Source organism: Megalobrama amblycephala, linkage group LG19 (assembly GCF_018812025.1).
Source record: "Megalobrama amblycephala isolate DHTTF-2021 linkage group LG19, ASM1881202v1, whole genome shotgun sequence".
Taxonomy (NCBI): domain Eukaryota; kingdom Metazoa; phylum Chordata; class Actinopteri; order Cypriniformes; family Xenocyprididae; genus Megalobrama; species Megalobrama amblycephala.
The window spans coordinates 40,828,480-40,855,105 of NC_063062.1; the positions used below are offsets into that span (position 1 = coordinate 40,828,480).

A 26,626-nucleotide genomic window follows, 5' to 3' on the forward strand; every position below is an offset into this window, starting at 1 on the left:
TTCCGTAACACCATGTGGCTCCTTCATGACGCACATTTTCAGGTTTTAGAAATTCATTGACCAAATTCATCAACTCTTTAAAACAAAAACATTATATATATATATACACACACACACACACATATACAGAGAGAGAGAGGTAAACGACACATAAACATGATGCGGTGTGTAAAGGACTTCAGGAGGTCCTACGGAGACTGTGCAAAACTCAGACATGCGGCACTACTGCCTCTGGCTCTCAGATTCGCTTCGACCAACTGCAGCGCGGCATCTTCACTTGCTCTGGAAGTTGCTGAGCTCCATGTCATCCTTGCGCCGTTTCTGTTGTGCAAACAGCGAGCTGAACGGGTAGAGCTTGGCTTTAGCTGGGAACTTCTGCCCAGCAATGTCCACCTCATAGTCGCCCCGGTTAATGAAATCAGGGGTGATCACGGCCGGAGAGCCGTCCGAGTTTGTGTGGCTTAAGAAGCCGAGACACACGTGGCGCTCTAGTGTGTAGCTGTAGGCGCTGCTGGTGGTGACGCCGACCAGCTCCCCGCTGCGGTAAATGGGCTCGCCCCACCAGGGCCAGAGGTCCAGCTCTGTGTCGTGATCCTCCAGCACCAGCATCACAAAGCGCCGCGTCACTCCCTCCACACGCTGCCGCAGCAGAGCGTCCCGGCCCAGAAAGTCTGTGTCCTACAAGAGCGAGGGATCAGTGAATGAGAAAAGACAAAGTACAAGAGGGAAGGGATCACACAGACATTGGTCGTTTCAGACCTTTACAGTCAAAGCAGATGATCCTCGTGTTGTTCCGGTCATTTGAGGGACATTTGAGGGATATATAATCAATGGTAAAGTATAAATCTGATCTTTAATGTTAAAAAGTGAGATTATGTATAAAAATATCCCTCTGTTTTTTTCTTTAGGTGAATAAGCAGAGCGAACGTTCAGCTCAGATCAATGAGATCCAAAAAACAGAAAAAAAGAAATAAAATCCTGTGCTAACTGAAAGAAAATGCGTTGATAAAAAGATTGAATCCAATAATATATTAATATGGCATAATGATAATAATGAAAGATTTACAAGCGATTTTTAAAAGGCTGGATATTTTTGACCTGGAACAGCCAATTATGGAGTTTTTCCACTGCGCGGAGCGACTCGGCTCACTTACTTTCGGTTTGCTTTTCCACTGCAGTTTAGTATCGCTTCAAAGTGGGTGGGATTATAGACTGATCGTTATAGTTCAGCCTTTACTGCCGTGGATCTGCTCCTCGGCTACCAACGAGCCACTTCGTCTACTGACCACGATACAGCCATTTATTTATACAAGTTTCATGTGATGGTCGTTTAAAGAAAGTTGCGCGAACAAATGATACTGCGGTGGCTGTTACTGACTATTTAAATCTAGCGGGTTTGGTGTCTCGTGTTTCAAGTCCAATGATGCTGGTAGTGACGATTATCTCTGACCACTCAGTGATCTGCAGTGTTTACACGTCACATTTAGTATCGGTTCGGTGGTACTATTTAAGCGTTTATTCCGTACTGAGCCGTCCCATGCAGTGGAAAAGCACCATGAGGTGAAGGGTTTTCAGCACGGCACAAGACTTAATCAGCGTTTTGGTCCAACAGGAAGCACTTTTGAGCATGATGTCTGGATTACACCTGCAATACCAACCTTCATGTCAACACAGGTTAGTACATGTAAACAGGTCAAAAATATCCTTAGCTCTCGCAGTGTAAACGTCGTGTGCTGGACTGCGGCACCTCTTTACCAAAAAGAACAGTAACCATAAACTAGATGTATTCTTTTAAGAACAGCATGCTGGGATGTCGCAGGTAGTTGCTAAGCTGTTCTGAGAGCTATTTCGCGTGTTGCTCAGTAGCTGTTAGAGGATTCTGGGTATGTGCCAAGTGGGTATCTGGTCCAAGTCAAAAGAGAAGAGCTCAAGAGTGTGAGAAACTGACCTTGTCAAATTTGACCCTGAACTCTCGTCCGCACTCCAGCGGGGTGGTGAAGGAGTCCAGATCCTGCCCCCAAAAGGCAAAAAACTTCTCTATGCGCAGACTCCGTAAAGCGTAATAGCCCGCGTTCCGGATCCCATATTTCTGCCCGACTGACATCACTTCATTATACACGTGCAGTGCATACTGGGAAAAGGAGAGCAATATCTCAGGTGAAATGACTGATAGAGTCAGAACAGTCAAAAACTACAGAGAAATCTGCAGCAGTCAGCGTGACGTACCTCTATAGGGATATACAGCATGAAGCCCGGCTCTCCGGTGTGCGTCATACTCATGACTCTGATGCCATTGGCGTATCCCACACTCATTTCCTGCAAGACACCATCAGAGTGTGAGGAAACTGCGTCCCAACTCAGAGGCTGCATCAACAGTACACGGTGTTGATAATGTTGCTCATTAGCTATGACTTCATCAGTTCTGACTGTCAGAAGGAACACGCCGTGACTTTTGTTCTTTAAACCCAAAGGTCTTTGAACAGAAGCGCTGGACTCACCTTACAGAACAGAGAGGGGAAGTGCTCTGGAGTCATGGACACATACGACAGTTCAGACAACACGTCCATGGCACGCGGACCAATCAGATTCAGAGCTACAGAACACATGACACAGATTACTGCATCACACTCAAGCGTATGCCATGAAGGCTCATTTCAGACATTTACTCTCTAGCTCATTTATAAGGCTAGTCTACGGCTTACTTTTCTAGCTTTGATGTAAAGTTTTCCTGATTTAAAACACAATGTAAATTGGGATCATCTGTTGGATTGATCTCACCTGTGTACTTCCAGCTGACGTCCTCCAGGTGGAGCTGCGGATCGTTGGGCATGTGCTTCTTAATCCAAGACCAGCAGTGAACTTGTTGATCGGTGGGTGAAATGATGAAGAAGCTGGAGACAGAAGTGGATGATGTCAATATGATGAACTGATCTGGATTAGTGGAGAGTCAGCTTTCGTGGATCTGCTGTCCTGTTTATTTGGTTAATGCAGTTCTGCAGATCTCTGCTTTTTGCTCTCTTGTTTTTGTTCTCATAAGTAAAAAAATCCACCTCAGTCAATAATGAGATAACGATACTGAATGAATGCTCTGCGCACTTAGTACACGTTCATCAAATTCTTTCACTTCAAACCCGCTAAATCCCAGCGTCAGCCCATACAGAAGTACCGTTACTTAGACAGAAACCAATACAGAGGGGCCTGATAAAATGCTAAGTTTAAAGAAAAACGTCAGATGGACTTGAAGTCCAGATGAAGTCTTTAAATATACAGTTATTGCAACATAGTATAATATAAATGTATTGTACTTTAAAACATAAACATAAAGCTTTCATGTCAAAAAGCCCTGCTTTATCGGAAGTGTCACTCTTTGCGAACCTGTTTTTGCTGAGGCGCACCACGCTGCAGTCGTTCTCGTATCCTCCTCTCTCGTTCAGCATGCCCGTGTGGACGATGTGCCCGACCGGCACGTCCAGGTCATTGGCACACAAACGCTGCAGCAGCCGCAGGGCCTGATCGCCTGCAGACTGAAACACACACGTCAGTCACAAAAGAGCTGAAGACCGGAAACCTCACAGACGATGACGTGTGGAGGCTTGTTTTCACCACGGAATAAAAAAGTAAAACGGTAATTGCAACTTTTTATCTCACAATTAAGACTTTTTCCCCTCAGAATTGTGAAAAAAAGTAACTTTTATTATTTATCAGGACTGAACGGACTCACTGTGAGCTCAAACTTGGTGAAGGAGGACATGTCAATGACACACACCGCCTCCTTACAGCACTTCACCTCCGCTCCCACGATATCAAACCAGTCGGGCTTGTAGAAGGTCTTACTCTGATCCAGCGCCAGTAAATCTGTGTGGATTCATGCAGACACACGAACACCTCAATGACAGCTGGACATTTGTTTTCATATTTTAAAGTGATAAAGAGTGCTGATCATTCATCTGCTAGGCTGTGTCCATGCTAATCTGTTAAATGCTCACAAAGTACACTGCTGGTTAAAAGTTTGGACAATAAGTAAAATACCTTTGCCTCACTTTGAAGAGCCTCAAATATAAGAGAGTACTGAACATTTTTCTGGTCAATACATAATACCCATTTTCCATCTAAAATATGCAAAATAAACATTTGACTGGCTTTGTAGAATCAAACCCATCAGTGACAGAAAATAACCTAAAGTAAGAACTCGGTCAGACTCGATTTCTCACCCTTCCCAGCCGGAACAAAGTATTTGGCTCGCTCAAAGCCGTGTTTCTCCATCCAGCGCGCTCCCTGCGTGTCCAAGCGGTCGTACAGCGGACTCGTGCGCAGCTGCCGGCCCGTCTGGAAGTCCCAGCGAGGAACTTTCAGTTCATACAGGAGTGCTGATGGAGCCACACACAAGAACTAAAGATTAAACACCCAAACGACGAGAACAAGCACAATAGCCAACAAATAAATACACACCTAATGCCTAGAGAGCGCCGTCACGTCTGAGCCACTAGTGGTACATTTGAGTTTGAGAGATCAGATAGCATAACCCTTAAAGGCCCTGATATACTCACAGCGATGTTCTCTTTCCTTCTTTGCTTATGGGTGAAAAGAAGCTTAAAACATATGACCAGCGGTATATTGTTAGCGAACATCCAGACGCCGTCTGTAAATATGTGCCGCACTTTCCTCTCAATAACAAAATCAGCACACAACAAACATGAGGAAACAGCAGTTCAGAAAGATGTGATGTTTGCAGCGGCTCTGAGATTCAGTGTCAATTACAATCACAACTTCAGTAACTTTGTTTTGCCTGATTTTGTTGAAAATGGCATCATAGTTTGTTCTTCAAATTCGCTTGAAGAATATAAGGGCCTTTACAGTCAACTGGCATGTTGTTAAACAACAGAACAACTCATAAACACTAATTCTGTCTCGCACAGCCTCGTTTTCATTCCTGTCAGATATGAAATATGCTGCTACCGTGCCTACAGATAAATACAGCTTCAGAGTTTGTGTTTTGAAGCTATATTTAGTTGAACAATGAATATGACTTGACTACATATAATTGTTTTGATGTATTATTTGTTTTCTTATTTGATAAAAGTGTCCTAAGGCTTGGCGAAGCGTCCAGCTCTACTCTCATTCTGAATCAAGTCTTTGTTAGAAACACTGTCTAATACTCACGCATCACTTCCATCACACGATGGCGCAGGAAAGTGCGGCTGCTCTGCAGGTTACCGAAGCGCTTGATGTCCAGAGGCCAGACATTGGCACTGGGGTATCCGTATGTAATCCACTCCGCCAAATATCTGCGGAAAAAGAAGCTATTATGAACTTCTGAAAAACACTAAGCTGCAGAAACGTCCAGCTGCGCCGCTTCCTTACTTCCCAGCTCCGCCAGCAAATGAGAGGCCGGACGAGTTCATGCCCGCCAACACAAAGTATCCGTATATCCCCGGTGTCTCTCCCATCAGGCAGCGCATGTCAGGAGTGAAGGATTCTGGACAGTTGACCAGCTGCTGGATCTCACAGGCCTCCAGCCCGGGCATCCGGCGCAGCAGAGCGCTCAACACGGGCTCTGTGGGGAAACACACACGACAAACTCACAACGCCTTCATCGAGAAGACTGCAAGAGCGGGACCGTATGCATGAGTGTTTCTTGACAAACACAGCTGGTATTAAGTAGCGATTCAGAGATTTATCTGCGATTTGCTGCATGTAAACAAAATCAAATCTCGAATAAATTATGCACTATTATAAACAAAACAAACAAAGCCTTTGTGAATCCAGGGAAGAGTTTTCGGGAAGGTCCATTTATGTGTAAATTACAGTTACTAATCTACAAATGTTTGTGTGTAATGCACACAAATTTAGTTTTTTGTTTTTAATAAATTGGCTATTAAGAAATCTGACCGGCTGGTAATTTTTTATATCCTGCATCAGACTTTTAGCTTAAAGGGTGATCTGGTTTGTGGGTCATTATGTCAGAACAAACTGAAAGACGACCCGCCGGAGCGGACAATCACTCCGCTGCCTGCTCGACAGCTAAAGTTAGCAGCCGATCTCAGAGGTTGAGCAACGACTATTACATCACAGAAACTCACAACACCCGTTTAGATGAACAAACGTTAACAAGATCAGCAGTTTACAAGACAACATGCTTTCAAGCGAAGGCAAGGAAAACATGTAGAAGAGTTCAAGGAGAAGACAAGGACAGACAGAGGGAGAGGGAGAGGAGGGGTGATAATGAAGAATAAAGGTCAGCAAATGAGCCGGAAATATCCGCCTCTGTCCTCGACAGAAAACACAGCAGATCACATACTGAACAAGCCTCTGAGTTACAGCGAGACCCTGCAGGAGTTTTACACACAACAACAACATCATCACATGATGGCATGTCTGTAAACCTTCCTAAATCTTGGGATGTGAAACTAACCCTAACCACAAATGTTCATAAACAACTAGTCATGAGTTGTGCAAACTAGTGGATGTTAAAACGCTTTGTTGATAGATAGATATGCATGTATTGCACATTGTTAAAAACAGTGAGGCTTGTTATTTTGAATACTGATTAGCAAACTGGTTCTTGATTTTTTGAGACATTTCCTTTCCCTGTTTAACAAACGCAGAGTCTGCATAAGAGCAGTTTCTGAAATAATGTGCTACACAAATAAATGACTTGACTTCATCTATATCAGTTCACTGTCAGACATTCGTCCCAGCGGGAGCGTTTTTAATGATTGCAAGAATGTTTCACTTTCCTATTTCCATAGTGAAAAATCAAATTTTGCATGTTTTCCCTCTTTATTCAATATAAGCTCATTGGTCAGTAATAACAGGCTCGGTCGGTGGGTGCGATCATGCCGGGCCGCTCAAAGCGAACTGCGGGCCGTACTTGGCCCTGTAGGTGGATGTTTGAAGACTGACTGAGTTAAAACACTATGACCACACGTCTAACAGGTATCCTCTGCGTACCTGCGGACGCCTGGGCTACACCAGACCTCTGAAAATTATATCTGGAACCAAGATGTTTGCAGCAGATCCTTTAGGTCAATATTTCACTCTACTGAAGTGCTGTAACTCTTTATTATCACTGTATGTTTTCAGTAAGCATTTAACAGAAAAAAAACAGATGTTTGAGAAACACATACACCAAGATTCAGTGATATGTCGTGTCTGGAAAGTTTTAGAGCTCAAGCAGCATTCAAACAGAATGTTTGCACTACTGTTATCATACATTTATGTTTGTTTTAGAGCCTGATACTGACACCTACATGTCCTGGATGACAGGCATAATTCAGAAGTATCTGAAAACCACGACTGACCGTTCAAGCATTACAGACAGAGCTTGCACTGTATGGAAAAGAGCAGCGTGAACGACCTGCGAAACATGATGGCGAGCGAGTTTCATTTCTGTCTGAGCGATTGTGCATGTGAGTTCAGCTCACCGAAGTGATCCCAATCCTCCTGCATGTTCTGGATCTCCAGCTGGTTGCGGCCCTCAGTGAAGATGGGTTTAGGGTTCTTCTCAAACCCTCCGGACAGGATTCCTCCATGCCAGGCCCGAGCGTAGATCCGTCCGTCCATGTCTATCACCACTACAAACACACAACACACTCTGCAGCTACTCACACCTGCTTTACCAACTGGACAAGTCACACTTATTATCACCACCTGAAACATGCTAAACCAGAGTCTGCGACCCATGGAGATTTTACACGACGGCACGATGATAGCTAGTAAATGTAACGAACAACATTAATGAAATCCATTAAATGTGTTATTTCTCACAATCTGAAGGGAACTTATTTTACGATTCATAGAGTTTATGGAGTTCCTCTCTATGTCGACTACATAAACAACATGATGTGACTGTATAAATGCCCTTAGATTGTTGCAATACAATCACCTCTGACTGGTCAAACCATTTCCATCCACTTTTTGTGCTGACATCATCCTTTAAAAAGCGCATCGTCGCACACATTTTGGTGTGTTACAAAAGAAACCTTCCCTAGAGACGTTTCCATACATATTTTTCTGTGCATCAGAAATTCTGTATCTTTCACATCCCAGATATTACCAAATCTTTGTAAAATTGAGAGAGTAATGAAACAATTGAAACTGGCCAGCTTGCTTACTAATGTTACAAATAATTTAGGGAATGTTAGAGAATATCAGAAGATGATGAAACGGAGCAGTTTCTTGTCTGATAGGGGTGCATTAGCACTTTCAAATGGCTTGTAACAGTTTTAAAAACACAGATGACGACGCAGATTTTAACCTCAGATAATGATTTTAGAATTAAGCGCATTGTTGGATGGGCGTCTGGCTAACGGCAGGCGTGAGGAGGGAATGCTGTGTGATGCGTCACCTGGGCTCTCGGGCCGCGTGGGCTCGGACAGAGGTTTAGTGAGCAGGTAGAAATGTTCACAGCCGTGTAACGGAACAGACACTTTGACCTCGCTGCTCTGACCCAGCTCGTACGCCCACTGAAAACACATCAACACACCACAACACAATCAGGGTAACCACGGCAACAATTACTGTACACCTAATGACACAAAAATTGTACATAATAAAATAAGGTTTTACACTATTGTAGTATTCAAAACTTTGTCCATGTGATGATAAAAATAATAATAATAATAATAATAACTTATCATTTTTATTAAAATATTTCATTTTAAAGGTACACTATGGCCCTCTAGTGGTCAAAAAACAAAACTGCATGCATTTCGCAGAAGAACATTGTTTTGGTTGTGCTTCAGCTCTGCGACTTTACAGATGAAAATGGTTCTTTCTCATAACTAAAAAAAGAGAGAGATTCTCCAACTGCTCATAAAACACTCACTACTAGTCACTACTAGTAAAAAAAGTTACATAGTGTACCTTTAAAGAAATAGTAATAATATTATTGTACTGTGAAACAAAACAATCAAGTCCAAATTTAAAAAATAGTAATAAAGACTTTCAGTTTATTTCAAGACCTTCATTTGACTGAATCCTGGACATCTGGACACACATGAAGAGACTGACCTGTCCAGCACAGTTCACAAAGTACTCGCACTCGATGGATCCCCGGTCTGTCTCCACCGCCGTAACGTGACCCCTCTTCACCAGGACCTGATTCACACTCGTGTGTTCATAAATCTGCACTCCTGACATATGAAAAACCAATGAAACCACCAAGATAAGGAACGTCAGTAAAACTGGAACGGCTGCGTTTTGGCTTTTGTCCTACCATGAGCTGCCGCCGCCACAGCGAGCGCGTGATTGACGTCCGGCGGCGAAACGACACTGTCGCCTGGCAGGTGAAGAGCTCCTACAAGATCATGAATATTCACCAGCGGGTGGAGCTGTGCCACATCTTTGGGTTTGATGACGTCACAGCTGACACCGAGAACCCTGGAGACCGAGACAGCAGATGATTTAAAGTCCCAAGTGTACTGTTGCTCAATAACTGCTACGCTCTGAAACACTCTTGATTCTTGAGTGTAAATGATCACGACAAAGTAATTCTGAATATGTGAAACACAAATGAGTGTTTCAGTGAATAACAGCAGTTCACTCAAAAATGAAAGATCATATTCTGTGTTTGTGTTCTGGAACAGAAAGTTTTGGATCTACATGAGAGTAAAGTCAGGATGATCAGTAAGTCACTGTGTTGTGAACACATATAGAGGTCAGGAGGTCAGCTCACTTCAGCCTCGACGCCAGACGCTTCAATGACAGGAACCGATCCTGATTCTGAGCCAAACACAGAGATCCGGTCTGTACGAAACCTGGAAAACACACAAGCGCTGAAGTGAATTATTTTATAACATGGAGCACATGTGAGATGTTGTCTTTGATAATCAGGTAAACGATCATTCATAGCATGTTCTCACCCGTTTTAACGCCCGTCTCTTCTTCCAGTCGCTCATAGAGTGCGTTCGAATAATCTGCCATTTTACTCTCAATAGAAAGAGGTTTGGCAACGCTGACTATTCCCGCACAAAACCGAGTTGTACCGGCTCCAAGTCTACAACAGACACAAACAAAACAGGTAATGCCATTATATTAATGATAAATTACAGCTTATATGGGGTCAGATATTATTTACTTGTATGTATAGAGGATAGATAGAAAAACGCTCACCTGCCCTGCTCCAGCAGCACGATCTCCGTCCAGCCCAGCCGGGCCAGATGATACGCCACAGACGTGCCCACCACGCCGCCCCCACAGATGACCACGCGGGCATGACTGGGCAGGGCTGTGGGCGGGTCCGTGCTCAAGAACCGCACTGATCTCTGTCCGCGCAGACGAGCGGGTCGGGCTCCAGCGTCGCAGAACCAGCGGGGCAGAAGAACAGGGGACAGAGTCCGGACGCTCCACGCACCGCTGCGCATGGCTCTGCCGCCTCTACACACACACACACACACACACACACACACACACACACACACTGAAACACAACACTTCACTGTTTCTCTTCTTGACACCATGACAAAAATTAACATTCAGTAATATTTGACTGACGCTATCAGATGAGAACTAAACTTGAACCAAATCGATCCGTCTTCTGTAGAGCTGCTCAGAGCTGAAATTGAATTGGTCTCATATTTGATGAAGATCTGATTCTTTTATTACTGTGAAGCTGCTGTGAAACACTCTGTACTGTATAAAGCGCTGTAGAAATAAAGCTGACGACAACATATCAGCATCTATTGGGTATTTACATGGTAAAATTCAGGTAAAAATATAATCGTTCAAAAAACTACTCACAAACTTAAAACTTTTAAGATCAAACTCTCAATTTAATTAATTATGTTGCAAGAACTCAGCATTTGTTGGATTTGTGTAATTATAAGTGTCGGCTGTACATTAAAACCAGGCTTACACACACACACACACACAGACACAGACACACACACACACACACACACACACACACAGACAGACAGACAGACAGACACACACACACACACACACACACACACAGCTCTTTGTGTGTCTGCTCGGACTCACACATTTCAAATGTATATTTAAGTAAACAAACACTTTTTCACATACTGATGACGTAAACACAGTTTAAATATAACCAGCTTAAACATTCACACTCGAGTATGATAAATGAGATCTGAAGGTCACATTATAATCACAAGCATTAAATTCACAGTTACACTGATTTATTAATTAATTTTCACCATCATTATTGATCCGTTCCTGTGTAACTCCTGCTACTTTCTACAAATACGAATTAATGAACAAAATAACAACACGAAAGACAGAATATAAATAAAGAACTATTACTGATTAATATTAATGAGCATTTTACCCAATCGTGCTCACACATGTCACTGTATATTTCGTGTCATTATGTTTATGCTCATATTGTGTTATTTATTGACATGTAGCCGTTAGCTTGAGGCCTGTGAGGTGATTCTTCGAGAAAAACTCGATTAAACGCGTTCGTTTTTCTCTTTAAATGTCCTGACAGCTCTGTGTGTCCTGAAGTAATTTACATGAAATCATTTATTACAGGAAAGTGATTCTGCTGAACGTCAAACTGCAGATTTAGAGTCAAGTTCAACAGCATTCGAGCTAAAACACGATCACACCCCATAAAACATCAACGTGCGAGTAAGCATTAATGCCGAGAGACACTTACCTGCTGAAAGGTGTTATATGAGCTCAGATCTGATCAGATTTATTCATTAATTTGCGTGACAAGAGCCAAGAGTAACTTTACTACAGCTGCAGATCAGCGGAGTCTGACCGTACTGCGCATGCGCGGAACAACCAGCCGAATGATTGACAGCTCTGAGCTTCGCACACTTTATTATCGCCTCAGATTAACTTTTATGTTCTTCGAAACCTTTTCTTGTTATTATCATGTTATAAAACACACAAACACTCAGAGCTTTAGCAAAAGCGGAGGCTCTCAGATGAACTGAAGACAGTGTGCGGATTTGGACTTTTATTCAAGCCTATTTATAATTCGATGGAAAAGCATATAAACTACAATAATCCGTATCAAAAGAAATAAAAAGCAATGCGTCTTGAAAACTACACAAATCGAAAAATTGTACAGCTCATATCCTGTATTTACACAGTTTACAAATGTTTAATTGTTTCTAACCTATTCATATCTTCCATAAATAATTCAATGTTTATTTAAAAAACAAAACTTGACAATTATGGTTCTCCAAAAACGGGTTATTATCAGCTCAAGTGCGGTATTTCAGTGCAGTGTTTCCTCCAGACCGCAGGGGCGCTGTGGCACAGACTCACTGACGCTGTGCTGCTGCTGATCTGAGCGCTCTTCAGCGGATTCATGTAACATATCTCGCTTTAAACACCGTTTCACTTCATTTCTGGCTGTTCGTGTGTTTTAAGTGAACGCCATGTCCTACAATTACGTGGTCACAGCGCAGAAGCCCACGGCAGTGAACGCCTGTATCACGGGTGAGTGCGTGTTTGTGTCCCGCGCGCCAGTGCGCGCGTCAGGCCTCAGATAAACATCATCAGCGGATTGTTTTGTTTGTTTAGATCTGTCAGTGTCCAGAGCACTGCTCCACTGCACTGTTGTGACATGCTTATGGTTGAGATGGAGCTGCTGTCGTCTCTGTGACGCTTTAGTGAAAATGACAAACTTTAGTTTCCTGGATTTGCTGCGCGCGACACGATCAGACACGATCAGACACGATCAGACACGATCATCTCCACTTTCTTTAAAAGCATCAGCACAGGCACGCACGTGATCATAGCAGACTGCAGATTGATGTGTGATGACTGTGTTGTCCTCTGACTGCAGGTCACTTCACATCTGCGGAGGATCTGAACCTGCTGATCGCCAAGAACACGCGTCTGGAGATCTATGTGGTCACCGCGGAGGGCCTGCGGCCGGTCAAAGAGGTCGGCATGTACGGCAAGATCGCAGTCATGGAGCTCTTCAGACCCAAGGTGTGATGATCAGGAGCTCCAGCTCTAAATCTACTGCCAATATTTATATTAATGGTGTTTCATTTCAGAGGCTTTAATCTCTACTGCACATGTTTGAGTGTGATATCAGGCGCGTGTCGACACTGGGACGAACAGACTTCTGTTGTTATAATCTGTGTGTTGTGTTTAAGGGTGAGAGCAAAGATCTTCTGTTCATTTTGACTGCCAAATACAACGCCTGTATCCTGGAGTACAAGCAGAACGGAGACAGCATCGACATCATCACCCGTGCTCACGGCAACGTCCAGGTACGACCCGGGGCGTGATCCACATCTGTGCGAGCGTGTTTCATCAGGCCTCGTCTAAAAGCTGTGTGTTTGTCAGGATCGCATCGGCCGTCCCTCGGAAACCGGGATCATCGGGATCGTGGATCCGGAGTGCCGTATGATCGGCTTGCGGCTGTACGACGGGCTGTTTAAGGTCATCCCGCTGGACCGCGACAACCGCGAGCTCAAAGCCTTCAACATTCGTCTGGAGGAGCTGCAGGTCATAGACGTCCAGTTCCTGTACGGCTGCCAGGCGCCGACCGTCTGCTTCATATATCAGGTACGGATCTCCCTTCTCTGTGACGTCTCTCAGCGCGTCTCCTGTCGGGTTCATGTGGTTTGCTCTGTTGTCTAGGACCCTCAGGGTCGACACGTCAAGACGTACGAGGTGTCTCTCAGGGAGAAGGAGTTCAACAAAGGTCCCTGGAAGCAGGAAAATGTGGAAGCTGAAGCATCAATGGTCATTCCAGGTGAGGTTCAGATCCACTGAACTGGGGTTTGTCAACCTTTACAAGCACAGAGGGAAACCCCATCGTTAAAAACGCTGGAAGGGTTAGTTCACCCAACAATGAAGTTTCTGTCATTAATTACTCTCCCTCATGTCGTTGCACACCTGTACAACTTTCGTTCATCTTCAGAACACAAATGAAGATATTTTTGATGAAATCCGAGAGCTTTCTGTCCCTCCATTCACACTCTGCACAACTACCACTGCAGAACTTCAAAACGTTCGTAAAGAGATCGTAATCCATATGAATCGAGCAGTTTAGTCTAAAATTTCTGAAGAGACATGAACAACATGAGGGTGAGTAATTAATGACAGAATTTTCATTTTTGGCTGAACTAACCCTTTAACAATATTAATAACAGTAACGAACATTACGCTAAACCAGATTGATCTAGTTTTATATAATCATGTTGTGGATTTATCTCGGAGATTCCCAAACATTTTGAACTCTAATAACATACTAAAATTGGCAGCACTAATAACTGTTAATTAATCAGTCAAGTCACCTTTATTTATATAGCGCTTTTTACAATGTAGATTGTGTCAAAGCAGCTTTACACTGATAACTGGTACATTATTTTGGCTGCACAGCAGCTCTTAAAGAATAGTGTCAAGGCAGATCAAAACACTGTTGAATATCAAATGTCAAGTCATTCATTTACAATTGTAATTTACTGTTTTGAACCATTATTTTCTTAGATGGTTTTACAGGCCCAACTGATCCGTATATCATTTTTAAAGCTCTTATAGTTGACTCTGTCATAGCCAGTCATATCTAAGCCAGTGCTGCTTACCAACCTTTTGACTCTAATTGTCCATAACAATATTCAAAGATCTCCAGTTGTTTGTGATTTTACTAAACAAGGATTTTTAAAATTCTATTTTACTCCCAATTTCTTCCTGATAAAATATTTCAGAGATCAGCATATTTTATTTATTTATTCTTTTAAGACTGTTTATAACTTTTTAAAGTCTTTTGTTTTGAATCAAACGGTAAGACTAGTTATCTTTGGTTAACTGCCCAGGATAATGTTTGTAAGGGAAACGAGCATGAGCACCATCTGTCTGCCTAAAAAAACTGTCCAAAAGTTAAATGAAAAGCATCCAAATAGATTTCTGAAGGTGAACTCTCCTAATAGTAGAATATAAAGTTGACTGATCTTAGACCTGCTGCTGAAGTGTTGTTTGTTCATATCGTTCAGTCCCAGAGCCGTTTGGAGGTGCTATAATCATTGGACAGGAGTCCATCACGTATCACAACGGAGACAAATACTTGGCGATCGCACCTCCGACCATCAAGGTTTGACGATCTCCATCCGTTTCAAGCTTTCAAGGTTTGTGTGAGCGTGTGTGTGTGATCTGTAAAGTGTGTTTTGTGTTGTGAACATCTCAGCAAAGCACCATCGTGTGCCATAATCGCGTGGACCCGAACGGCTCGCGGTACCTGCTGGGAGACATGGAGGGCCGGCTGTTCATGCTGCTGCTGGAGAAAGAGGAGCTGATGGACGGTGCGGTGGTGCTCAAAGACCTGCGCGTGGAGCTGCTGGGAGAGGTGCGGCTAAAACACTCCTAACCGCTGACGCTCTGTGTTCATGATGGCTGACGTCATCAGTATTGATGTAGTATTGATGTGCAGACGTGACTAGAACCTTCTTCAGCAGACGTGTCTCTGTTTGTGTTCTCTAGACCTCCATCGCCGAGTGTCTGACGTATCTGGATAACGGCGTGGTGTTCGTGGGATCCAGACTGGGAGACTCTCAGCTAGTGAAGGTTGGTGATCTTGCAGATTAATTATTGTTCTATGATGATGGCACGTTTGCTAAGGCCAGTTTATGTGTTTGCAGTTGAATGTGGACAGTAATGACCAGGGCTCATATGTGGCTGTAATGGAGACCTTCACGAACCTGGGGCCGATAGTGGACATGTGTGTGGTGGACCTGGAGAGACAAGGACAGGGCCAGGTGAGACACATCGCCACCCGTCAGGATATTTCATGAAATCCTAATGATGGTTTGTATCGTCATAAATCATAGAAAACATTAAAGGATGAGTTCACTTTCAAATGAAAATTAGCCCAAGCTTTACTATCCTAGGTGTATATGCCTTTCTTCTTTCTGATGAACACAATCTGAGAAATATTAATAAATATAATGGCAGTGAGCGGGATCAACGAGTATGAGCTGAAGAAAGTGTCTCCATCCATCATAAACGTACTCCACACGGCTGCAGGGGTTAATGAAGGCCTTCTGAAGCGAAGCGACGCTTTCCATATTTAAATATCCATATTGAACAAAATTTAACAAGTTATGAAGTAAAATGTGTAGCTACTCACAAGTCTACACAAGTCTACTCACAAAGAAAGTGTAAACTGGCGTCGCGTCAGTTACGTTTTTTTCCGTAAGTTGAATAGGGAAGGCGTAGGACGTAGGACGTAGCGTAAGAAGGTAATTTTCATTTGAAAGAGAACTAATCCTTTAAGTTGTGACGGAGGTTTCACGGCAGAAGAGTGTAATCTGACGCTGTAAATCATGTTCAGAACGGCTGCGACTGCGACTGCTGTTAGTTCTGTTAGGACAGAATTATATAAATATAACAGGTGTTTAACAGCATGACAATGACAAATGCTGCTACAGAAGTCACATGTTCACTAGCAGCGTTTGTCAGCTGTAAAAACTGGATAATCGTTCAGAGAGACGTTGCGTTAAACAAGCATTCGGTCGATGTATTACGTAAACTCTGTCTAATAAAGGCTCTGCTTTTTGAAAACATCAGTCTCTTGATGTTAGTCTCATTTAGCCAGACATCTTATGAGCGTATATCCAGTTTAAAACTGATACGTTTATGAAATAATCAACTGAACTGGGGAAACAAAGCAGAGTATAGAGTTCTGCTAGTTTACTTGCTTCTGAGTGTCTCAAGCTAAACTCTTGAGCATATTTGACGTCTGAAACTTTGGAAAGTCCAGTTCTTTCACACACGAGCTCATTTTATTAACATTGGTTTCTTTTTGGTTTACATTGGTTTCGATCCTTTAACTAGTTTTATCACATGGCAGAACAGTGTGTTTGATCTGTGTGTCTTCTGCAGTTGGTGACATGCTCCGGGGCGTTTAAGGAAGGCTCTCTGAGGATCATCCGCAATGGCATAGGAATCCATGAGCACGCCAGCATCGACCTGCCTGGAATTAAAGGTCCGTTTTTTGCTGTTAATCAATATAACAAGTTAATTTCAAATTCACCTTCAGTAGTCTATGAAACTCTGATAGGAGCTGAACTTCCCTTCATGCAGAACCTACTGATTCATCACCACTTTTTTCATCTGTTGGCAGATTGACAGTGTGTCCACCATTTGCTAGAATTAATATTATTCAAAACCTTTTTTTTTATTTTTTTATAAATAAAGTCATGTCAAAACTAAATACATTTTTGCAGCTTCACAATTGAGTTATAAATGGTGTTTAAAAAAATATATAAAATATTTTGAGTCCCTTGTATAAATGTGCTTTATTGTTTATTGTCAGGATTGACAGTAATACTGTGTGTGTGTGTGTGTGTGTGTGTGTGTGTGTGTGTGTGTGTGTGTGTGTGTGTGTGTGTGTGTGTGTGTGTGTGTCAGGTCTGTGGCCACTTCGCTCCGAGTCAGGCAGAGACACTGATGACATGCTGGTTCTGTCTTTTGTTGGTCAGACCAGGTGAGTTGAGTTTACATCAAATTAGATCTGATATACAGTTCACATGTACATTAGTGTGTGTGTGTGTGTGTGCGCAGAGTGCTGATGCTGAGCGGAGAGGAGGTGGAGGAGACAGAGTTGCCGGGATTTGTGGATAATCAGCAGACGTTCTTCTGTGGGAATGTAGCGCATCAGCAGCTCATACAGGTGTGCTAACACACATCTGAACTCACAGGATAAGGGTGGTGTTAGATGCCTGTGTTGACACGTGTGTGTGTGTGTGTGTGTGTGCAGATCACGTCGGTGTCCGTGCGGCTGGTCACTCAGGACAGCAAGGCTCTGGTGAGCGAGTGGAAGGAGCCGCAGGGCAGGAACATCAGCGTGGCGTCCTGTAACAGCACACAGGTGGTGCTGGCTGTGGGACGAGTCCTCTATTACCTTCAGATACTCACCGGAGAACTCAAACAGATCAGGTGATCACACTCCTGCACGTCTACAATCACCAGAGCACACGGGACTAGCTTCGATTTGTCAACACTGTTTTACTAATTACTACACTGAGATCATCAGGGCGATGATTGAGACACGAGGCTGCAGGCGATCAGATCAGAACTATATTTCGCTTTAATACAACACCTTAATAAACTTTCTACAGACTAAGGGCCGTATTTACTAAACAGGGCAAATTAGCATGAGCGCAATTCCAAAAAAGTGGGTTCTGCGCGTGATCTACTGACGACATGCAAATTAAAGAACACAGACGCAGCCGGATCATTTCCATAATGACCAACGCAAATTTACCAAGAGCAGCACATATTAGCCTCTGGTTTAAGACGTGCTTTTTTTGTACGCCGCGCAAATACCAGTGAATTAACAGCGCAAACCTTAGTAAATGGTGTTGCGTGATTCATTTAAACACACTCTTCCCATAAATTTTGCGTCTGGAAGAGAAACTCCTACAGATACATGTGTAATAAGGTCAGCCGCAAAAATAACTGTCCACGCGTCTTCAGCGCTAATTTTTCACTGCGTGTCTTTAGTAAATCCTGACAGTAGTTTTTAAGGCCAAAAGAGGGTTTGCGATGACGCAAGATGTTAGTAAATCTGGCCCTAAATTTTAGACCTTATATTGTTATTTGCTTTGTAATATTACTCCACTAACAAAAGTGGATCCAGATGAAGTCAAAGCAGAATCAAGTGGAACGAGACGCGGTCGTGGCGTTTGTCACTCAAACAGTAGATCAGTGTGATCGACAGAAAGCTTTAGGTTCAGTGTTCAGGGAATGTATGTCTGATCAGATGTTTACTTTGAATGAAACGTCTGCCGTATGCATAAATGTGAATTTCCTGAATGAATATTTCACTGACGCTAATATAGTCATTTGTCTCTAACTGGCAAAGCAAGGTAAGTTTATTTATGTCACATTTCATTCGTGATGGAAATTTAAAAAGGATTTAAAATAATCATGAAATAATCACAACAGATGCATAAGAAATAAAAATAACAATAAAAGCAAAGAATAAAACTACCTGCTGGAGTAACAACGAAAAATCTCCACCACTGATGCACAGACTGACGCTCCGTCTGGATCAAACCTAGACCAATCGAACTAACTGTTGTCTCATAAACAGTTCAGTGCCAACCTGACTTTCTTTCTAAACTCCTCTGATATGAAGTCTGAAACATGACGGCGGTGGTCATGTGTTCTGTGTCCTGCAGCTCTACAGAGATGGAGCATGAGGTGGCGTGTCTGGACATCACTCCTCTGGGCGAGAGCGCAGGAGAGTCCAGCATCTGCGCTGTGGGACTCTGGACCGACATCTCGGCTCGCCTGCTGAAGTTGCCCTGCTTCAGCCCGCTGCACAAAGAGATGCTGGGCGGAGGTGAGACTCGCGTGTTCGTCAGAGACAGGAGCTTGAAGAACACACTTTATTTTACCAGGATTCATTCATGTTTGTAGAAGAAGCTTTTAAAGAGCGCTTTTCCCAAGGTCATTGAAACATTACGCACATAAAATCAGCAATGTACAAAGAAACGCACTTCTTAGATCACACAGTCCCAGTGAGGCGTATCAGAGCTTATTTCTTCATATTTACTCTCTGCAGCCCTTGAGATGCGTTTCTTAAAGGTAACCGGGCACTTATTTATATTGCTCTTTAATTAATAATGAACTGTTGCTCTATGCTGTGTATGTATAATGAATGACTGTGTCTGGAGGAGCTTGAGCTGCAGACGTTCATTAAATGTGCAGTACGAATGTATTTCTGCTCTGATCTGATGAAATGCTGTATATATTTAAGTGTGAAAGTGAGTCTTAAAATGTGCGTAATGTTAACATACCCATTTCCTAAATCAGATTATGAATTCATACCCTAAAAGGCTGTGCTGTTGTTGGTCTAATGGCCATTGATGAATAAATCTGAAAAGCTATCTAGAGCATAAGTGTGTCGTTAGCTGAGCAGTTTTCTGTCTCTCACTGAGCGCTGATTGTGTGTCCTGTAGAGATCATCCCTCGATCCATCCTCATGACTACGTTTGAGGGCAGTCACTACCTGCTGTGCGCTCTGGGAGATGGGGCGCTCTTCTACTTCGGACTGGACATTCAGACAGGTAACACAGCACACATTCACTGCTAACAGCCATCGGCTTGCTTAACGTTTCTGGTCCTACTAAAATTTTCACTGGCCCCACCACTAAAAATAGTTTTAGACCAATGTAAACTTGTATTGTAATGTAAGATTGCTATGTCTCCAGATTTTTAGGTACCAGTTGAAAATTCACAATTCATGATTTCAATTCTAAAGGGTTAGTTCACCCAAAAATGAAAATTATGTCATTAATGATCACCCTCATGTCGTTCCACACCTGTAAGACCTTCATTCATCTTCAGAACACAGTTTAAGATATTTCAGATTTAGTCCGAGAGCTTTCTGTCCCTCCACTGAAAGTGTGTGTACTGTCCATGTCCAGAAAGGTAATAAAAACATCATCAAAGTAGTCCATGTGACATCAGTGGGTTAGTTAGAAGTTTTTGAAGCATCTAAAATACATTTTGGTCCAAAAATAACAAAAACTACGACTTTATTTTATAAACTACGAATTTATTCTAACCCTTTAATACCACAGCAAAGACTTTTTTTCTTTTTTGAGAACTGTGTTTGTGTTTGTCCAGGTGTTTTGAGTGAACGTAAGAAGGTCACTCTCGGCACTCAGCCGACGGTTCTGCGCACCTTCCGCTCGCTCTCCACATCCAATGTGTTCGCCTGCTCTGACAGACCGACCGTCATCTACTCCAGCAACCACAAACTGGTCTTCTCTAACGTCAACCTCAAGGAGGTGAACTACATGTGCCCGCTCAACTCCGAGGGCTACCCTGACAGGTACAGCGGCGCACAGATTTTGCCTGAGCTGCGTGTCGTACAGTCACATCTTTGATTTTCTCTTCCTTCTGTTACAGTTTGGCTCTGGCCAATAACAGCACTCTGACCATCGGCACGATTGACGAGATCCAGAAGCTGCACATCCGAACCGTGCCGCTCTACGAGTCGCCCAAGTGAGTGTCTGTCAGCTGCAAAACTGATTTCTGCCTCCGCTCCTCAGGACAATCAACGCGTATGGAGTAGGGATGTCAGTGATTAATGACTAATCGATTAGTCGACATTAATGATTTATTTCATTAAGCTTATCGATTGCCGATTGATCAACGTGAGCACAGATGCCTTCAGTAATCATGGAAGCAGATGCTGAAAACACTGCCTGTAAAATCATCGCGCTGCGTTTGTTTCTGCCGCTACACAAATGAGTACTGGAGTGTTCACTTTTAAAGTAAAGATTATGTGCTCTACAAACACATGACCACATGTTAAAGTGCAACACAACAAGCCCTGTTGTTATTGACAGCGATGTTTGTAATAAGTGCTTCGCTGTGTGTTTGTATGAGGCTGTGTGTGTCTGTAAGCACTTCTGCTCATGTTCACAAGAGAAAGAGACCCGTGCACTCGTTGGGCGGCACTCGATATCACCAGCATCACCAGTTGGTTTCACTTTATTTCAAGGTGTCCTTGTTACAGAGTAATTTATACATTTATGTACTGAGAAATATAAAGTAACATGTACTTACTATAGGGTTAGGGTAATGTACTGTAGTAAGCAACCTTAAGCTGTACGAAGGACACTGTAAAATAGTGTTACCCAACATTCATTTCAGTAGCTCTTCTGTTGAAGCTTTAGTACAGCACATGTGATGGATGTGCTGTGGATCTCTGGAGTTCATCTCTGTGCTCTGCTAATGTTTGTGATTGAGTTCTCGTTTGTGTTGTTCACAGGCGGATCTGCTATCAGGAGGTGTCTCAGTGCTTCGGAGTTCTGTCCAGTAGAGTAGAAATGCAGGATGCCAGTGGAACGACAGCAGCCGTGCGGCCCAGTGCCAGCACACAGGTGTGTGTGTGTGTGTGTGTGTGTGTGTGTGTGTGTGTGTGTGTGTAAGAGAGAGAGTCTTTGTGTGTGCAGTGATGTTCATTAAAAAATTTCAGTTTCTTACAAAGAGGTGCGTCACAGATGCTCTGTGTTTGTGTGGCAGGCGTTGTCCAGCAGTGTGAGCTCCAGTAAGTTGTTTCCCAGCAGCACGTCGCCTCACGAGACGTCGTTCGGAGAGGAGGTGGAGGTGCACAGTTTACTGGTGGTGGATCAGCACACGTTCGAGGGTAGGTGTGAAGGCGCCGACGTGAGCTGAAGCATCTGTAGTGAATGTGTGAGGTCTAATGCGCTCCTCTTCCGCAGTGCTGCATGCGCATCAGTTCCTGCAGAACGAGTACGCCCTCAGCATGGTCTCCTGTAAGCTGGGCAGAGATCCTGCCGTCTACTTCATCGTCGGCACAGCAATGGTGTATCCAGAGGAGGCGGAGCCTAAGCAGGGCCGCATCATCGTCTTTCACTATACAGACGGTAACGTCCTATCAGAAACACCCTTGATTAACCTCTACACTTATTAGATGTTTCTCAAGGGGCAAAATGTTTCTACAAATATTGTGGCTTTATATTGTGGCGTGTGTTTCTTCCTCTGTACTCTCAGGTAAACTGCAGACGGTGGCAGAGAAGGAGGTTAAAGGTGCCGTTTACTCTATGGTGGAGTTTAATGGTAAACTGTTGGCCAGCATCAACAGCACCGTGAGTTCAGTTCCGTCACGTTCCTCAACACGGTCGCTTTCCTGCCCTGCCGCTGACGTCTCTGTCTCCGCAGGTGCGTCTGTACGAGTGGACGGCAGAGAAGGAGCTGCGGACCGAGTGCAATCACTATAATAACATCATGGCCCTGTATCTGAAGACTAAAGGCGACTTCATCCTGGTGGGCGACCTGATGCGCTCCGTGCTGCTGCTGGCCTACAAACCCATGGAGGGCAGCTTTGAGGAGGTGACCGCAGCTCTGCATTCTGGGATTTCAGCTGCCTTTCTAGTCTGAAAAAAACTTAATTTCCTTTCGCTGTTTTCATCTCATTAGATCGCCCGTGATTTCAATCCAAACTGGATGAGTGCTGTCGAAATCCTGGATGATGACAACTTCCTTGGAGCCGAGAATGCTTTCAACCTGTTTGTCTGCCAGAAAGACAGGTAACGGGACCGACCGCATGACAGAAACTGAGTGAACGATTGTTAGATGTAACTGACGGATTGCTGGAGACGAGCGATCGGGTGTCTGAAGGTGCGCTCACAGAGCGAAAGATTTCCTCATGCAGATTTCCTGTTGGTTCAGCTCACTCAAATTCTCCGCATTGACCAACAGAACCACTGACCCTAACCTGACCCTAACCTGACCCTAACCTGACCCTAACCTGACCCTAACCTGACCCTAACCTGACCCTAACCTGACCCTAACCTGACCCTAACCTGACCCGAGCTTCATACATCGCTACACGACTGACGACAGATAATGCGAGCGCACCTTAAAGCTGTGTGTGAGGAAACTGTAAGTGATTATTTAATGCTGTCTGTCCTGCAGTGCGGCCACTACAGATGAGGAGCGGCAGCACCTACAGGAAGTGGGTCTGTTCCACCTGGGCGAGTTTGTCAACGTGTTTTCACACGGTTCTCTGGTGCTGCAGAACCTGGGCGAGAGCTCCACTCCAACCCAAGGGTCTGTGCTGTTCGGCACGGTCAACGGCATGATCGGTAAGCTTCACGCACACGCAGCACGTCCTGTGACGTCATCAGATTGCCATTGTACCTCAGCGTTTAGAGTCACAGCTGTGAGTTTGTGACGCTGATGATGATGAAATGCAGAGCGAGACGAGAGAGGTCAGGATGAGGAAGAGCCGTGTGTAGCTCTCGATCATTTTGAAGAATCTGAAGCACTTTTCATTAGTAAAGGATTTCCAATGATATACAGTTGAATTTAAAGAAAAAAGAACCACATTGTGATATATATACCATTACCATGATGTTGGTCATGTGTAAATGTGTTTTGATTGTTATTATTTCTTTCTTTCTTTGAGGTTTGGTGACGTCACTGTCAGAGGGCTGGTACAGTTTACTGCTGGATCTACAGAACCGACTCAACAAAGTCATCAAGAGCGTCGGCAAGATAGAGCACAGCTTATATCCTTTAAAACAGGATCTGTCAGAGACACGTGCTGCGTTATCGTGTGTGTGTGTGTGTGTGTGTGTGTGTGTGTGTGTGTGTGTGTGTGTGTGTTCTTGTATAAATGGTTTATGAGGACACGTGTATAATCGTAAACCTTGTAAACCGAATGGCTTAAAGAACATGCTAAACTGATTTTTTTTTATTTTTTTTTTTTATTATTTACTTTTAACTTAAAAAAATGCAGACAGTATTCTGTGATGGGTTTAGGGGGAGAGAATGTACAATTTGTACAGTATAAAAACCATTACGTCTATGGAGAGTCTCCATAATCTGTGTGTGTGTGTGTGTGTGTGTGTGTGTGCGCGTGCGCGCTGATTTGACACTCTTTGGCATGAACTGTGGGTCTGTTGAAGTCCTTGACTAGCACCACCTGGAGGTCATTCCACACCGAGCGCAAGACCGAGCAGGCCACAGGATTCATTGATGGAGATCTTATCGAGAGCTTCCTGGATCTGGGTCGAGCCAAGATGCAGGAGGTGGTCAGCACACTGCAGGTGACCGCACCGCATTCACACTCAGCGCAGCATCATGACCACATCATCACCCTTCTTGTGGATGTATGAGGTCGTGATGGACCGTGAACATGATTCACCTCGTCTGTACTGAATCTAGACTTCAGACTGCGTCACCAAACATAATGATGTACAACAAAATGGAGCGCTTTGGTGACCACCAAACAAATATTTATCTATCACAATACTGATTTCTTGATAGAAATAAATTTTTTAAAGTTGAAAAAATTGTGCAGAAACCAACATTTAAACATTGACTGCCAACTGCAGACGCCATTTTTTTTGTTCTTCAGCTCAACTGTCTCGGAAGAATTGTGGGATATTATAAATAGCATATTTATGCACCTGAACGCAGACGAAAGTCATAATTACGGATGTGAAACTCAGAACTTTCTTTGAGCCCCAGAAAACCTGCAGCATCTGCAGGAAACACTAGTGTGATTTGTGACGCATGCGATGCCTTTATATCCGTACAGACGGCAGGTCGCGTGTTTTTCTGGATGCTTTAGTGCGCTTGCGTAAACTACATTTGGGAAGCCTTCACGTTCACACGGCTTTATCAGAGTTTTTGTGTGTTCTAGATCGATGACGGCAGCGGAATGAAGCGGGAAGCCACGGTGGACGAGGTTATTAAAATCGTGGAGGAGCTGACGCGGATCCACTAGCCAATCAGAGCGTCTCAGATCTGTACATAGCTATACATAAATCAGAGGGTGTGAGTGCGTGCGCATTCCTGTAGAATGAATTGAGTCCCTCACAGCCTCATGTATGCACGCACATCACTTCACAACCACACTCGCAGCATTTGTCTTGAGAGCGTAGAGACGAGGAACAGAGGTTATTCTGCCATCACTGTCCAATACTGATCTGCAATAGTTTTAGTGAAGCGTTTGCCATTGTGATATTTCTCTGTTCGTTCATTTATTTTAATAAAGTTTCCTTCAGTACTTTGGGCCTGTTGCGTTTTATGAAGAGTGTGTGGGGGGGGCTTTTAATAAAAGCACATTACAAATAGAAGTGAGTCCAGTCATGATATTATATACTCTCTCCGGTGATGCCGGTGTTGAATGTGTAATGCGCCGTCAGCCAGGCATTATTGTGCAATAAACCCAGACAGGCTGATATAAGACCTCAGAGCAGAGCCTGACTGTACATTATCCTGCATATTACATGGCTACTTACTTCATAAATAAATAAATGGACATGAAATATTGATTGGAGTGTGCATGATTTTATTATGAGCAGAAAGAGAGTGTGGGTGATATGAGACGCATGAAACTTGAACAGCTATGTAGAAAATCAGCAGTTTAGCATCATTTGACTCCAGAAGGCCAGAACTGACCAATCACAATCTGTCTAGATGAACACAATATAATAACATGCATACCAGATTAACTGGACAAATACAGTCCACACATCAGTACATTAAACTGCTTATGAGTTTGATGTCAGTGTTTATGATTTAAGTGAACGCTATTCTTTATTAAATCATCTGCATGGGATCAATAATCGACTGTTTTTGAAAATGTTTTTGTCCATTTGTATTTTGACCAAAAGTTGTTTAAAGAAAGACACTTTATTTTGGTGGTCCACTCCAGACAAACTATTCTACTAACTATTGCCCACAGGCGAGTCTTAAACTAGTCCCAGACTAAAATGCATGTTTAAGCTGTTTTAGCTGAAAGCAACTTGAGCTGAAATATCTTAATATACTGGTGCTGGTCATATAATTAGAATATCATCAAAAAGTTGATTTATTTCACTAATTCCATTCAAAAAAGTGATGAAAATAGATTTCCTTAGCTGTCAGTTATAATCATCAAAATTAAAAGAAATAAACATTTGAAATATATCAGTCTGTGTGTAATGAATGAATATAATATACAAGTTTCACTTTTTGAATGGAATTAGTGAAATAAATCAACTTGTTGATGATATTCTAATTATATGACCAGCACCATTATTTTGTCAGTAATGTTTTTTCTAAGGTCAGTTTATAAAAGCCACATAAATGTCCTAATTGAACTAAGGCCTAATCCTGACTTAATCTAAGCCCTGTGTGTGAAACCGGG

General features: G+C 43.3%; 2 protein-coding genes across 5 annotated transcripts in view; one reads left to right on the forward strand and one right to left on the reverse strand.

Moving 5' to 3' along the window:
• Nucleotides 1-11,784, reverse strand: part of pdpr (pyruvate dehydrogenase phosphatase regulatory subunit) — a 13,257-nt gene extending 1,473 nt beyond the window's left edge. The window contains exons 1-18 of one of the 3 annotated variants that reach the window (XM_048168217.1): nucleotides 11,627-11,784; nucleotides 10,114-10,377; nucleotides 9,864-9,997; nucleotides 9,677-9,758; nucleotides 9,218-9,381; nucleotides 9,013-9,134; nucleotides 8,348-8,465; nucleotides 7,425-7,574; nucleotides 5,362-5,554; nucleotides 5,161-5,285; nucleotides 4,212-4,367; nucleotides 3,722-3,855; nucleotides 3,376-3,524; nucleotides 2,779-2,891; nucleotides 2,499-2,593; nucleotides 2,227-2,316; nucleotides 1,949-2,131; nucleotides 1-678 (exon numbers count right to left, since the gene is read on the reverse strand). The exon at nucleotides 1-678 is cut by the window's left edge and continues 1,473 nt beyond it. In XM_048168217.1, the coding sequence (XP_048024174.1) occupies nucleotides 274-678; nucleotides 1,949-2,131; nucleotides 2,227-2,316; nucleotides 2,499-2,593; nucleotides 2,779-2,891; nucleotides 3,376-3,524; nucleotides 3,722-3,855; nucleotides 4,212-4,367; nucleotides 5,161-5,285; nucleotides 5,362-5,554; nucleotides 7,425-7,574; nucleotides 8,348-8,465; nucleotides 9,013-9,134; nucleotides 9,218-9,381; nucleotides 9,677-9,758; nucleotides 9,864-9,997; nucleotides 10,114-10,364 (2,664 nt within the window). In that variant the 5' untranslated portion in view covers nucleotides 10,365-10,377; nucleotides 11,627-11,784 and the 3' untranslated portion in view covers nucleotides 1-273. Of the gene's footprint in view, nucleotides 679-1,948; nucleotides 2,132-2,226; nucleotides 2,317-2,498; nucleotides 2,594-2,778; nucleotides 2,892-3,375; nucleotides 3,525-3,721; nucleotides 3,856-4,211; nucleotides 4,368-5,160; nucleotides 5,286-5,361; nucleotides 5,555-7,424; nucleotides 7,575-8,347; nucleotides 8,466-9,012; nucleotides 9,135-9,217; nucleotides 9,382-9,676; nucleotides 9,759-9,863; nucleotides 9,998-10,113; nucleotides 10,422-11,625 lie in introns of all 3 variants that reach the window. The other 2 variants (XM_048168220.1, XM_048168218.1) reach the window with 2 other exon arrangements.
• Nucleotides 11,785-12,211: 427 nt separating this feature from the next.
• On the forward strand, nucleotides 12,212-25,501 carry ddb1 (damage-specific DNA binding protein 1). 2 transcript variants are annotated; one of them, XM_048168215.1, is made up of 27 exons: nucleotides 12,212-12,423; nucleotides 12,773-12,921; nucleotides 13,092-13,208; nucleotides 13,285-13,506; nucleotides 13,582-13,696; nucleotides 14,937-15,034; nucleotides 15,128-15,286; nucleotides 15,421-15,504; nucleotides 15,579-15,695; nucleotides 16,822-16,924; nucleotides 17,350-17,425; nucleotides 17,503-17,611; nucleotides 17,699-17,877; nucleotides 19,125-19,288; nucleotides 19,908-20,015; nucleotides 20,578-20,785; nucleotides 20,863-20,958; nucleotides 21,731-21,842; nucleotides 21,985-22,108; nucleotides 22,185-22,349; nucleotides 22,477-22,571; nucleotides 22,645-22,815; nucleotides 22,903-23,012; nucleotides 23,401-23,570; nucleotides 23,894-23,996; nucleotides 24,413-24,536; nucleotides 25,136-25,501. In XM_048168215.1, the coding sequence occupies exons 1-27, from the start codon at nucleotides 12,363-12,365 to the stop codon at nucleotides 25,217-25,219; spliced, it is 3,423 nt and encodes a 1,140-aa protein (XP_048024172.1). In that variant the 5' UTR covers nucleotides 12,212-12,362; the 3' UTR covers nucleotides 25,220-25,501. The 2 variants fall into 2 exon arrangements, with proteins under 2 accessions (XP_048024172.1, XP_048024173.1); XM_048168216.1 differs by lacking the exons at nucleotides 24,413-24,536; nucleotides 25,136-25,501 and adding an exon at nucleotides 24,084-24,129 and having other exon boundaries at nucleotides 23,894-24,041.
• Nucleotides 25,502-26,626: the final 1,125 nt, after the last annotated feature.